We start from the raw sequence: 15,073 nt of genomic DNA on the forward strand, positions 1-15,073 counted from the left end.
TAGAAAATAATTTGTACCAACCAATCAGCTTAATTGATACTTAGTGCATTTGCTTTAACTGATAACTAATGAACAAAACATTTTAAATTCTTTTTTGTAATAGTAGGACTGTAGGAGATTTGGTGAGCATTCTATAATTCTGAGGGTACAACTTCAGAGGGTACAACTTCTGATGCAAGTTTGCATTAGGTTCCTGCCTGCTTTTTTTGCGGTGGTTTCATCAAAGCCCTTACTCTTAGACAGCCGCAACTAGTTTGGAAACTGCTGATAAGTGATGCTGGTCAAGTTGCTCATTAATTGGACAACAAAAACAGGGTAAATTTGCCTATAGTACTATAAGCATCCGCGAGTGCCCAGGTAGAAGTATACAGAAGTTGTCTTTGCAATATAGAGGATAAAGTATTTCAGTATATAAAGAAAAAAAAGCTCTTTTAATCTATAAATTATTTTTATTGATTTGTATGTCTATTACAAAAAATTATTGATCGCTCAGCTATGACAACACTTGCGATTAAGAATTTACTCTTTTTTGAAGTTTGCAAACTGATAGCTTTCAAATAAGCACACACAGCATCTAATCAGGGTCATGATACATTTGTTTAGTTGTAGTGAGGATCAGGGCTAGTTCACACTATATCACCGTATATCGGCATTGTCTTTTCGGCAATTAATTGTAGATCGAGTTGGCAGTCCACAAGGCAACGTTGATATGTCATATAAGACTGCTACTCTCAAACTTCCTGATAGTTTTCTCAGCATTAGCGACAGCCTGTGCAATATGCACCAATTCCAAGATGGCGGTTAGCTATCCCAAATCACTTGATATATATTTTCTTCTATAAAATTTGTGCTAAATTATAATTTTATTATTTTTGTGATCACATTGTATAATGAGAAAGCTATGCTGTAGAATATTCACAGATGTAAACGCGTGTGGGTTTTCAATAGCATGACCATTGTTATTACAGACGATTGCTGATGTATGGTGTGATTAACGCCAGTACCCAAATATATAGTGTGAGCTAGCCTTTAGTGGTCATGCAGTTAATAACCAGATGTAATAGTAAATTAATGTAAACTAATCAGTCAATCATAGCAAATAGTTTTGAAAAGTATAGCTAAAGAACTGTGAAAAGTTTTCAGAGAAAAACAGAGTTTATGTCGTAAATAAAAACTTATAGATAGGTTAACTACACTAAATCCTAGCAGTTTACTTCAAAGTGCATCTTGGCTGTTTGCTGAATTGTATTGCCAAAATAAAGAATGATAAGAGTTGTTCTCTCTTCTTGGTTGCAGTGAGTAAGTGTTTCAGTAGAACCATTAATGCTTTTTATTCTAGAACCACATAGAGTTTGGGCTACCTTCATCCACGTGATGCATATTATGATCTTAGTTTTATCGAAACATTGTCTCAACCTCAAGCGTCCAGTTCTCTGTTAGAATACCATTTAATTTTTTACCGAATGAAGAGATGGCTTATTGTATAAACTTCCAGGTAAGAGTGCGTGATATTGTAAACTGACATAAGTCTTGAAAGTAAATCAAGAAACTATGCCCTTTTACCTATAATAAGTTTCAATACTAATGTTTTTAGGTTTGCACAGACCAAGAGTGGGCTTCACTACAAATTTTAGATTATTTGCTAAGTTATAGCTTTTCACAACATGCTAAATTACGAAAAAAACATTGTTTCACAGTTTTAAATCCTAACTCCATCTCATCAACTTCGACCTCCTCATCAACTTCCTCATCATATTCAACTTCCTCATCAGCAGCAACTTCCTCATCAACTTCAACTTCCTCATCAACTTCAACTTCCTCATCAACTTCAACTTCCTCATCAACTTCAACTTCCTCATCAACTTCAACTTCCTCATCAACTTTAACTTCCTCATTAACTTCCTCATCAACTTCAACTTCTTCATCAACTTCAACTTCCTCATCAACTTCAACTTCCTCATCAACTTCAACTTCCTCATCAACTTTAACTTCCTCATCAACTTCAACTTCCTCATCAACTTCAACTTCCTCATCAACTTCAACTTCTTCATCAACTTCAACTTCCTCATCAACTTCAACTTCTTCATCAACTTCAACTTCCTCATCAACTTCAACTTCCTCACCAACTTCAACTTCCTCGTCAACTTCAACTTCCTCATCAACTTCAACTTCCTCATCAACTTCAACTTCCTCATCAACTTCAACTTCCTCATCAACTTCAACTTCCTCATCAACTTCAACTTCTTCATCAACTTCAACTTCCTCATCAACTTCAACTTCTTCATCAACTTCAACTTCCTCATCAACTTCAACTTCCTCACCAACTTCAACTTCCTCATCAACTTCAACTTCCTCACCAACTTCAACTTCCTCGTCAACTTCAACTTCCTCATCAACTTCAACTTCTTCATCAACTTCAACTTCCTCATCAACTTCAACTTCCTCACCAACTTCAACTTCCTCGTCAACTTCAACTTCCTCATCAACTTCAACTTCCTCATCAACTTCAACTTCCTCATCAACTTCAACTTCCTCATCAACTTCAACTTCTTCATCAATTTCAACTTCCTCATCAACTTTAACTTCTTCATCAACTTCAACTTCCTCATCAACTTCAACTTCCTCATCAACTTCAACTTCCTCATCAACTTTAACTTCTTCATCAACTTCAACTTCCTCATCAACTTCAACTTCCTCATCAACTTCAACTTCCTCATCAACTTCAACTTCCTCATCAACTTCAACTTCCTCATCAACGTCAACTTCTTCATCAACTTCAACTTCCTCATCAACTTCAACTTCCTCATCAATTTCAACTTCCTCATCAACTTCCTCATCAACTTCAACTTCTTCATCAACTTCAACTTCCTCATCAACTTCAACTTCCTCATCAGCATCAACTTCCTCATCAATTTCAACTTCCTCATCAACTTCCTCATCAACTTCCTCATCAACTTCAACTTCCTCATCAACTTCAACTTCTTCATCAACTTCAACTTCCTCATCAACTTCAACTTCCTCATCAATTTCAACTTCCTCATCAACTTCCTCATCAACTTCAACTTCTTCATCAACTTCAACTTCCTCATCAACTTCAACTTCCTCATCAACTTCAACTTCCTCATCAACTTCAACTTCCTCATCAACTTCAACTTCCTCATCAACGTCAACTTCTTCATCAACTTCAACTTCCTCATCAACTTCAACTTCCTCATCAACTTCAACTTCCTCATCAACTTCAACTTCCTCATCAATTTCAACTTCTTCATCAACTTCAACTTCCTCATCAACTTCAACTTCCTCATCAACTTCAACTTCCTCATCAACTTCAACTTCCTCATCAACTTCAACTTCCTCATCAACGTCAACTTCCTCATCAACTTCAACTTCCTCATCAACTTTAACTTCCTCATTAACTTCCTCATCAACTTCAACTTCTTCATCAACTTCAACTTCCTCATCAACTTCAACTTCTTCATCAACTTCAACTTCCTCATCAACTTCAACTTCTTCATCAACTTCAACTTCCTCATCAACTTCAACTTCCTCATCAACTTCAACTTCTTCATCAACTTCAACTTCTTCATCAACATCAACTTCCTCATCAGCTTCAACTTCTTCATCAACTTCAACTTCCTCATCAACTTCAACTTCCTCATCAACTTCAACTTCCTCATCAACTTCAACTTCCTCATCAACTTCAACTTCCTCATCAACTTCAACTTCCTCATCAACTTCAACTTCTTCATCAACTTTAACTTCTTCATCAACTTCAACTTCCTCATCAACTTCAACTTCCTCATCAACTTCAACTTCCTCATCAACTTCAACTTCTTCATCAACTTCAACTTCCTCATCAACTTCAACTTCTTCATCAACTTCAACTTCCTCATCAACTTCAACTTCCTCATCAACTTCAACTTCCTCATCAACTTCAACTTCCTCATCAACTTCAACTTCCTCATCAACTTCAACTTCTTCATCAACTTCAACTTCTTCATCAACTTCAACTTCCTCATCAACTTCAACTTCCTCATCAACTTCAACTTCCTCATCAACTTTAACTTCCTCATCAACTTCGACTTCCTCATCAACTTCAACTTCCTCATCAACTTCAACTTCCTCATCAACTTCAACTTCCTCATCAACTTCAACTTCTTCATCAACTTTAACTTCTTCATCAACTTCAACTTCCTCATCAACTTCAACTTCCTCATCAACTTCAACTTCCTCATCAACTTCAACTTCTTCATCAACTTCAACTTCCTCATCAACTTCAACTTCTTCATCAACTTCAACTTCCTCATCAACTTTAACTTCCTCATCAACTTTAACTTCCTCATCAACTTCGACTTCCTCATCAACTTCAACTTCCTCATCAACTTCAACTTCCTCATCAACTTCAACTTCCTCATCAACTTCAACTTCTTCATCAACTTTAACTTCTTCATCAACTTCAACTTCCTCATCAACTTCAACTTCCTCATCAACTTCAACTTCCTCATCAACTTCAACTTCTTCATCAACTTCAACTTCCTCATCAACTTCAACTTCTTCATCAACTTCAACTTCCTCATCAACTTCAACTTCCTCATCAACTTCAACTTCCTCATCAACTTCAACTTCTTCATCAACTTCAACTTCTTCATCAACTTCAACTTCCTCATCAACTTCAACTTCCTCATCAACTTCAACTTCCTCATCAACTTCAACTTCCTCATCAACTTCAACTTCCTCATCAACTTCAACTTCCTCATCAACTTCAACTTCTTCATCAACTTTAACTTCTTCATCAACTTCAACTTCCTCATCAACTTCAACTTCCTCATCAACTTCAACTTCCTCATCAACTTCAACTTCTTCATCAACTTCAACTTCCTCATCAACTTCAACTTCTTCATCAACTTCAACTTCCTCATCAACTTCAACTTCCTCATCAACTTCAACTTCCTCATCAACTTCAACTTCCTCATCAACTTCAACTTCCTCATCAACTTCAACTTCTTCATCAACTTCAACTTCTTCATCAACTTCAACTTCCTCATCAACTTCAACTTCCTCATCAACTTCAACTTCCTCATCAACTTTAACTTCCTCATCAACTTCGACTTCCTCATCAACTTCAACTTCCTCATCAACTTCAACTTCCTCATCAACTTCAACTTCCTCATCAACTTCAACTTCTTCATCAACTTTAACTTCTTCATCAACTTCAACTTCCTCATCAACTTCAACTTCCTCATCAACTTCAACTTCCTCATCAACTTCAACTTCTTCATCAACTTCAACTTCCTCATCAACTTCAACTTCTTCATCAACTTCAACTTCCTCATCAACTTCAACTTCCTCATCAACTTCAACTTCCTCATCAACTTCAACTTCCTCATCAACTTCAACTTCCTCATCAACTTCAACTTCTTCATCAACTTCAACTTCTTCATCAACTTCAACTTCCTCATCAACTTCAACTTCCTCATCAACTTCAACTTCCTCATCAACTTCAACTTCCTCATCAACTTCAACTTCCTCATCAACTTCCTCATCAATTTCAACTTCCTCATCAGCAACAACTCACTCATCAACTTCAACACCGTTACTAATTTCAAGAATTCTGCGATTTGATATATCGACCACGGAACCTCTAATTGAAAGCCACCTTTATTTAAATGCCCCCCCTACTTGACAGCCACTATAGAAGAAGGATTAGAAAGTAGAGTGTCATCCTTTACTTGCATGACACTTCAATTTGACCCCTGCTTTGACATTCTTTGATCTTTACAAACCAATAATAGCAAGTGATCAGTTGAAAAGTGTTCACAAAATCGTACTTTCAACGACTCGTTTACATTAATACCAATCACTTCTTTCGTTGTTTCTGTTTATATCGACGCCCATTTTTAAACTCTGAAGATGATCAGTTTTTTTTTGAAAAATTGAAAGCATCACCATGGAAATAATTAATACCTGTATCAGGTCTTGATACTTTGACGTATGTAAAAAACGGTTTACATTTACCACAATATATGAACTACTAATTTTAGGCGAAAAGTTGTGCTTAGTATGCATGCGGTTAAAAGTTTGTCAGTTTATGCAAAATGCAGTGCATAAAAGTTTTGCTCTGCTAAAAACCTTTTAGACAATAATGTCGACTAGTTCAGCAGTGTGGAAAAAGAGATAAAGTCAAAATACATTGCGGAACGTAATGAACAACCAGAAGCAGATGAAATCGTTCCAAACAAAAGCAACAATCAGAAGGCAGATGGCCAAGCCAACGAATCAAATATTATTGTTTCAAAAATGTTAATTTTTGTTTCTGCATATGTTATAAGTATGGTTTGTTCATGTCACTTGTTTTTGAATATATATTTATAGCATTTGATAGATGATTATTATTATATACCTTCAAAATTTCCAGATTCATTGCATAATATTTGGTACTATTATTGAGCCTATTATAACTCAGCCTTACAATGAATCGACGCTCATAGCTCCTCTTCTATTGCATGGAAACTGCAGCAAACATATCGATGAGTAAAGTTGTTACACTCTTAAATATATATATATAAAATGAAAAAACGCCTTTAAAGTTGGGATGAAACCAAAAAATTAAAACTCAAACAAATTGCAAAGCAAGGCACAGGCTGTAACATCACTGTTAATATTACCAGTATATATCAATTGCAAGCAATTGATATATACCGCTAAAGATATTTCTTGGCGTCCCATTGCATATTTGATTAGAGTCTATAACAAGTTTGAAGTAAGTTAACCAAGTTTTTGCATCGAAAAGGGTTAGTGTTGCTCCGCTGGAAGGAAAGTGCAAAATTTAGTTAACATTCGCTTTGCCAGTAAAAGTGTTAAATTTATCTTCTCAAAATCCTGATGAGCTATTTGAAGAATACGATGCAACCCTCTATTTAAACCTCACTTCTATTTGACCGCCACTTTAAGAGAAGGGTTGAAATATGGAGTACCATAGCATTTAAATAGAGATTATATTTTACAATTTGACAAAAATCTAAGCAAGTCGGAGAATGTCATTTTACCTATAGTTTTACCTAAACAGGTCTTTCATCCTATTTTTCATCAAATTCTTAGTTTATTTGCTCTTTGGTGACATCTTTTCTATAAACTTAACTTGGTGAATATCTCAAGATTTTGAGTATTTGTTCACTCATTCATTAGTTCTACATACACCTAATTTAATTATTTTGCACATTTGCAACTTCAAAAATTGTCTTATCTATTCTAGAAAAATGTTTTTAATGTTAATTACCAAATGCTTAAAATAGCATCAACTCCAATGAATAGCTCATTATGTAGTAGACTTAACAAGTTGTAGAATGGATGTGATGCGTATTTCTTTTTCATTCTTTCAATTAAACGGGTAGATTTTTCAAAAACCACTTTCAAACTGTGTAACCTAATCCTAGTTTTTGTGATAAATCAAGGAAAACAAGTTTTTTTTTTGTAAAAACAAAACGTTATCTTGTTTTTAAATTTCAAGGGTTCTAAGAAGTATATTTATCAGTTTGCTTCTATAAGAATTTGCTTGTTTTTTAAAAGACCTATAAACTATCAAACAGTTTGAAATGTTTTGATTTTTTGTAGAAGTTGGAATAAAGGATCACAAGTTTACAGAGCCAAAATAGTATGCCAATGATGATTCTATCTTGTATAAAAAGCACAATAATAAGAGTATTTTTACAAGCTAGCTATAACTACCCAGGTAGTTGAGTCCTTCGTCAAAAAAGACAATGGCGGTGTTCGAATAGCTTGTTATTCGCAATATCGAATGATGTGTTTATGTAAATGCAATAAAATCAATCAGTGACAAGAAAATTAGTTCAGCGGTTTTAATATTTGCTATACCCTCAAGCAGTGTTGAGATAAGTTAACAATAAAGTGATATACATGTGAATTATTCTACTGCTGAAATTTGGTCTATAGTACCTGATAAAGTAATACAATAGAGGAATTACAACTGCTCTGGGATTGTTCAATCATTGATACAGCTTCTAAAGATTACAAAAAGTAGTAGAAAAAAGTTTACTGGTCGTCTTTACATCTTTGCATACTTCTTTGGTAACAAGAAAGTTAGGTTTTATTGTTATGACACCACCAGCACATGTTCATGGCATTATCACTATTTTCTCAAGACCAAACACGAGCAGAGCGAATGTTTGAAAGTTTTATGATAAATGCATGTGCACACAACTCACGAAAATTATTCCTCAACAACGTCGCAAACTCTTGTAACAAAATCTCATCAACAAATTTAACTATTTTTCAATGGAGTCGCATAAGTATAATAACGATACAAAACGCATAAAAAATTTATTTAAATATGTTACCAAGTCTTTGTAAATTGTTGACAATATCTTAAAACTTACCTATCTGATCGGATTATACACAAATAGACAGATTAATTTGGCCGAAAATCGTTATTAAAACTTGCCAAGCCTTACTTTTGTCAAAATTAAGACCGGCAAACAAAACGCCGAGCGACAGAGAGTAGAACCATTAAGTCGTGCACTTTTCACGCAAACATAACGCGCACATTTTACCAGTCTATAGAATTGTCGAATTGTTGAAGGTTTCTGTAATTAACGTAGAAGTACGGAAATATAATCGTTCTTTTTTGCTGATTTTAAAGTAGCTGACATTTTGGAAACTTTTGAGTACGTTGGTATTTTAACTGATGTCCAACGCAGTGTAAGTAAAATAAATGGTGATGATATTTTTTTTAACGATTCTTATGAGATTATTCCAATATTTAATTACAAGTTTGGATGGCTATTGAAGTGTTATAGTCACACTAACAACATTGATGATGGGCAATAGGTTACTGTTATTATTTTTTTTCCAAATAGTTTGGTTAAATAGATTTTCTACAAATCTATATAAATATCACAACTTCTTGATATTGTTAGCTATGACGTTTTGAAATGTAAGCAAAATTGTGCATTGGTTTTCTATTATTAGTTTATTACTGTATTACTATATTAATAATATTGGTTATTCTAATAATATCAGTGCATTTTACTTCTAATATTGCATTTCTCTTATTGCAGGGGGAGAGATATAAACATATAATCTTTTCCTTTCATTATTGCTGTTTGTTGTACATAATATCACCCACACCCAGTACATTACAGTTATCATTGCATTTATCCTATTGCACTGCAGTGCCATTTGACTCCTAATATTGCATTTCTCAACCATCAGTACCCTTTTCTTTTTTCCAATATCACTTTGGTCGTGGGCTGTATGAAAGGGGAATTTTTAGTACTATTAATATTACATTCATAGCCTAGAGCGCCATCAGAGATGGTTAAAAGTGTAGATAAAAAGCAGAAAGAACAGAGAAAGAGTATGTACAAAGCATTTTAAAATTATAAAAGTCAAAGATTAGATCAGGTGGTAGTTTCCGGACTGCTGAACCAAAATTTGTTAGTTGGAATTATGTAAAGTGCCATAATGGTTTCCGACTTCTAACCGTGGCTTAGAACACACAAATAAACATGACTTCTATTATAGTTAGGATTCCAACCTTTTAAAATCTGTATTATAAGTTACATCTTGGATGAAATTCTTGCAGTAATCAGCATATGTCTATTAAAGTTAACTGAAAAAAATGGTAGCATGTCAGGTGGTTACTTTTGCCGTATCATTATTCCAAGTCTAGTAGCACACACACGGTAATGCCTTGATAATATGACTTCTTCTTTTTGTACACAAATTCCTAAATGCTTACATGAACTATTTATCAAAAAGGTAAGTTGGCAGATTTTCAAATGACCATAGTCATTGTTTGATTGGCTAACAAAAGAATTCCATTAAATGAACATACATGTTGACTTTACTAAAAGGTTAGAACCACAATGGAGGGGCTGTAAACTGTGACACGGTTTTCCAAAATGGCTCCGCTTATCTCTGCAACAGCATTACTGCTATTTTTTGCAAACATCGCTTCTAACCCATTAGATAAGAATCATATTACTTGGTAAAAATGTGATTAAGATACAATATAAACTTAGATCTAAAACAGTGTTTGCGTAGGTAAACTTTAAATTTTATGACAGACAGACGTTCTGATGGTAGCTTTGTCAAAACTAAGTTTGGTGTGACTTCTAATGTTATCAGCCTTAAGCTTTTGGTGGCTAGGCGGCAGTCATATAATTGTTGGTCAGACTGCAAATCTGAAATGCTGTTGAGTTTCATGGCTGGTTTTACTAGGCTTTGTAGTAGTTTCTTTGAGTCATTGGTGAGATGGGAGAAGACAACTACATGTAAAAATGTATGAATGTATGTATGCGTGTATGCGCGTATGCGTGTATGCGTGTATGCATGTATGCGTACGCGAACTTCTATAGTAACTCTCTGTGGGATATACTTGTATTCCTAAAGTTTGCAGCTGCAAGTGTATGAAGCAGGATACATTTTTCTTTGACCAACTATTTCATTGGCTAAAACAGAAAACAATTATTTTGGTGTCCAGAGGTTTTTTGTACAACTTAAGTAGATGACGCAAACTTACTTTTATGCAAATATGTTCATTCCCATAAACACAATCTGTAGAACAATTAAAAAAAAGTCATGAAGATCTAGGTTTAAAAGTAAAAGCCAAGTAGGCTCATAATTCTATGAGTAAAAATTGTGGTCAAAGATGTATGTCACACTGGATGGTGAACAACTTGGTGGGAAGTTAAATATGTATGTCACAATGGATGGTGAACAACTTGGTGAGAATTTAAATATGTATGTCACAATGAATGGTGAACAACTTGGTGGGGATTCAAAGATGTATGTCACAATGGATGGTGAACAACTTGGTGGGAATTCAAAGATGTATGTCACAATGAATGGTGAACAACTTGGTAGGGATTCAAAGATGTATGTCACAATGAATGGTGAACAACTTGGTGGGGATTCAAAGATGTATGTCACAAAGAATGGTGAAAAACTTGGTAGGATTCAAATATGTATGTCACAATGGATGGTGAACAACTTGGTGGGAATTCAAAGATGTATGTCACAATGAATGGTGAACAACTTGGTGGGAATTTAAATATGTATGTCACAATGGATGGTGAACCACTTGGTGGAAATTTAAATATGTATGTCACAATGAATGGTGAACAACTTGGTGGGGATTCAAAGATGTATGTAACAATGGATGGTGAACAACTTGGTGGGAATTTAAATATGTATGTCACAATGGATGGTGAACCACTTGGTGGAAATTTAAATATGTATGTCACAATGGATGGTGAACAACTTGGTGGGAATTTATCGAAAAATGCCGAGAAAAGTGTTTTAGTCAATGTGCAAAATAGGTTTGTTTAATACTAGCCAATTTTGGCGTTTTAACTGTTTATAATACAGGAAACCGAGGAAAACTACCAAAAATTTCTGATTAAAATAAAATATTTTCATTTTGAAAAAATTTTCTTCAAAAGAAAATTTTTATTCAAAAACAGTTTTTGTTAAAAAATATTGTTATTTTAAAATGACCATATATTGCTGCTAGTTAAAATAAAACTGTTTAATGCACTTTTTAGATAATAATACTTACACCAGACGCCCTTTAAGCATAAACCTCCTTTTCTTGTATGTAAACTCTAGTTAACATAAACAATTTATGTATGATTTTGCATTTTATTATGAAACAAATTTTACATAACGGAAAGCATCAATTTGGTGCAGTCTTATACTTACTTAAAAGGACAAGGATACCAAACCCAGATTTAAAAATATTGATTTCTTTCTTGCCACCTTTGAGTAAGAAAATGGCGTATACCGTACTTCTAATGTATATACGTACTAGTCTACAGGCAGTCTAGTGAGTTATAATGTATATATGTACTAGTCTACAGGCAGCCTAGTGAGTTATAATGTATATACATACTAGTCTACAGGCAGTCTAGTGAGTTATAATGTATATACGTACTAGTCTACAGGCAGTTTAGTGAGTTATAATGTATATACATACTAGTCTACAGGCAGTCTAGTGAGTTATAATGTATATACGTACTAGTCTACAGGCAGTCTAGTGAGTTATAATGTATATACATACTAGTCTACAGGCAGTCTAGTGAGTTATAATGTATATACGTACTAGTCTACAGGCAGTCTAGTGAGTTATAATGTATATACATACTAGTCTACAGGCAGTCTAGTGAGTTATAATGTATATATGTACTAGTCTACAGGCAGCCTAGTGAGTTATAATGTATATACATACTAGTCTACAGACAGTCTAGTGAGTTATAATGTATATACGTACTAGTCTACAGGCAGTCTAGTGATTTCTAAGAAATCAGCAGGCGTGACGATAAAGCACAGAGAATAAGACAACTGCACAATTATTCAGAAATATCTAGAGGAGGTCAATTGGTGCAGGTGTCAGTGTCGATCTACCAATCTGAATGTCATGTGTGAGTCTAGTTGAAAAAAAGTTTTCCTTTAACCTTTAGGCCTGGCTTCAAACAGCTGAACAGATAGATTCACTTTTATTATAGTAAATATATATTCTTCTTCTTTATTTTTGACATATACAATGCTTTTTGCAGAATAGACCGTAAAAAATAATGCGTGAATAATGACCGTGAATAATGCGTAAAAAATTGAAATGACCAACTTAAATTGATTTTAAAGGGTGAGCTCCCATTGACTTAACACAAGGTTACTAATAGTCCTGCATGCACTGTACCATCATTGAATTAAGAAGCACAAATAATTTTGTTTTTGGTTTGAGTGAGTTTGGACAGACTTTGCAATTTATAATTATTTTACGCGTTGTACAACTTAAAATCCTTACAGCATAAGGTTTTTTGGAATGGATTATTCATGTTATAGGAGCATCTACTGCATTGACCTTTTTTAAAACAAGAGACTAGCCATAAGATGAATGTAGGTCATCATTTTTTCTGCCGCATGTTTTTTTTAGAAGAAATGGGTATTTTGGACTCAATATTATTTTGCGATAAAATAGGTCAACAACGTTAAAATGCTGATGCGACAATGATGAACAAGGAAATAACATGTAATGAGTCAATATATGAAGTGTGAAGTTGCTTTCTGCTGTGTGGTGATGTAATTATTCAAGAGTTGAAAGGCTCTGTATTCTCATTTTCACTGCCCTGCGATGCCAAGTTTTCTGGTCACACAAACTAAAAATATTTTGCCAAAATTTTTAAAATGCAACTTACAACAGTTTGGGATTGCTCTTTTGAATTTTCTGTAAAAGTCGGAAATAATTCTAAAGCTATTTCATAAATTCTTTTTTATCTGTGAAGTATTTTTAGGTGATTATGTGTCTTGTTATATATTGCTATTATGACTCAGTTGTTATTGATGAGAGACTATAGAATGAGAAAATAACTGGACAAAAGATAGCATTAGCATTGGTATTATTTCACACATCAGCTAATTTATGAGCAGTAAATATTGGCTGTGGGTCATTTTTAACATTGAGTTGAATTTCGTGTATTAATGACATATTTCTAGCTGGTTTAATCGGTGTGCGATTTTTGTGACAGAAAAATTAAAAAAATGAGTCTATGACTAAAGCTAATGCAGCTTTATCAGATACTTTTTGCCATAACTACAGATAATTTAATAAATAAATAATAAATAAAATAAAATAAAATAAAATGAATTAATAATAAAAATAATAATAATAAACACTAAAGAATAACAATAAAGAATATTGTAAAGGTTTTGTGCCACCCTTACTCACTCCACCAGTATAAGACTCGATGCATAAGTTTACACATGTACTTCTGCTTTGTTCATAAGAGTAAAGAATAGTCAAGCACATGCAATGAACAGGCCCAGAACAGTTCTGCTCTCTACTACAAATGTTCAGGCTTATACAGCGGGTAGGCCCCGCCTCTCGTTCTACATGCTGCGCTCGGCCCGGCTTGGCTCGGCTTGGCTGCAGGTGGACATCATCCACCACAATATAATAAAATATAAATGACAAGAAACAATAGCAATGGTAATAATAATCAACTACTAAAAAAGAATAATGATGATAACTATAATGCCTGCTGAAAATAACAAGCAAATAAGACTTGGTCTATCCTCAGATAGGCCTGATCTTTACACTTTCTGTACAAACAGAATAATAGCCACATGCAGTTAATCATATTATAATGAGAAGACCAAGCTACGGTGGAATTGCTGAAAATTAAAAAAACATGGTTTTTATAAATACTGCTGCAGAATAAATAATTTTATTTATATAAAGTCTATTAAGAACTTCATTAAAAAACTGTTACGGAATGCTTCCAGCTTGATACCAATTTGAGAGAACTCACTGAAGTCTAAAGGCTTTTGATTTATCAACATCACAATTGGGGTTGAATGATCTCCCTAACACCACCGATAGTCCTTGTGGGACTCTGACCATGGGTTTGCCCAATTCTAATGTACCATTTAAGGTTTGAGATTTTTTCTGTCACCACTGGCGACCTTGTTAGGTAATCGAATACCAATATAAAACAATGGTTTATTAGGAATCTGCTAATCTTAATTAACCTTGGTAAAGCAGGCATGTTCATTACACAACACAAATGAAAAAAATCTTGGCTCCGAAATGAAAAACAGTTCCTCGTTTCTTGACCTATAGCATCTTTTGCAAACTTTCAATTGAGTAGGCTATAATGTATGTGCTAATCTATATATACAAAGCTCAAAGTTTGTGTGTGATTCTGTGTGTTCAGCTATAGCTATTAAAATTTACAAATAAAATACCTGTTTTATGCTTAATTTGATCTCCGAACCTCCCATTCACCAGGCACGTATTTAATACATTAAGCTACGCGAGATTGATGGTTTTATTGGGTGATATATGTCACTACGTGAGTAAAAATAGGCATATGCTCTGAGCAGCACAAAATCCTTTTATGCCTGTTCTTACGGCTCTTATTAGTAAGTACTCAAAGTATTAGTTTACTCAAGTTAGTCATTAGCAATGTACCAGACAAATGGCCAGTGGCAAGCATCTACATTTTGTCTAATACATCTAACACCTGCGCGATGTCGGGAATTCCGCTAGTCAAAA

The 15,073-nt window shown here is 34.2% G+C and overlaps 1 protein-coding gene across 1 annotated transcript; it reads right to left on the reverse strand.

Moving 5' to 3' along the window:
• Positions 1-636: 636 nt before the first annotated feature.
• Positions 637-9,984, reverse strand: LOC137388120 (probable serine/threonine-protein kinase kinX). The gene is made up of 10 exons (XM_068074631.1): positions 9,981-9,984; positions 5,122-5,270; positions 4,708-4,842; positions 4,366-4,500; positions 4,096-4,230; positions 3,538-3,816; positions 3,094-3,456; positions 2,488-2,832; positions 1,712-1,956; positions 637-769 (listed from the first exon to the last, which is right to left on the reverse strand). The coding sequence occupies exons 1-10, from the start codon at positions 9,982-9,984 to the stop codon at positions 637-639; spliced, it is 1,923 nt and encodes a 640-aa protein (XP_067930732.1).
• Positions 9,985-15,073: the final 5,089 nt, after the last annotated feature.

This window comes from Watersipora subatra, chromosome 2, assembly GCF_963576615.1.
Source record: "Watersipora subatra chromosome 2, tzWatSuba1.1, whole genome shotgun sequence".
In the NCBI taxonomy this organism is placed as follows: Eukaryota; Metazoa; Bryozoa; class Gymnolaemata; order Cheilostomatida; family Watersiporidae; genus Watersipora; species Watersipora subatra.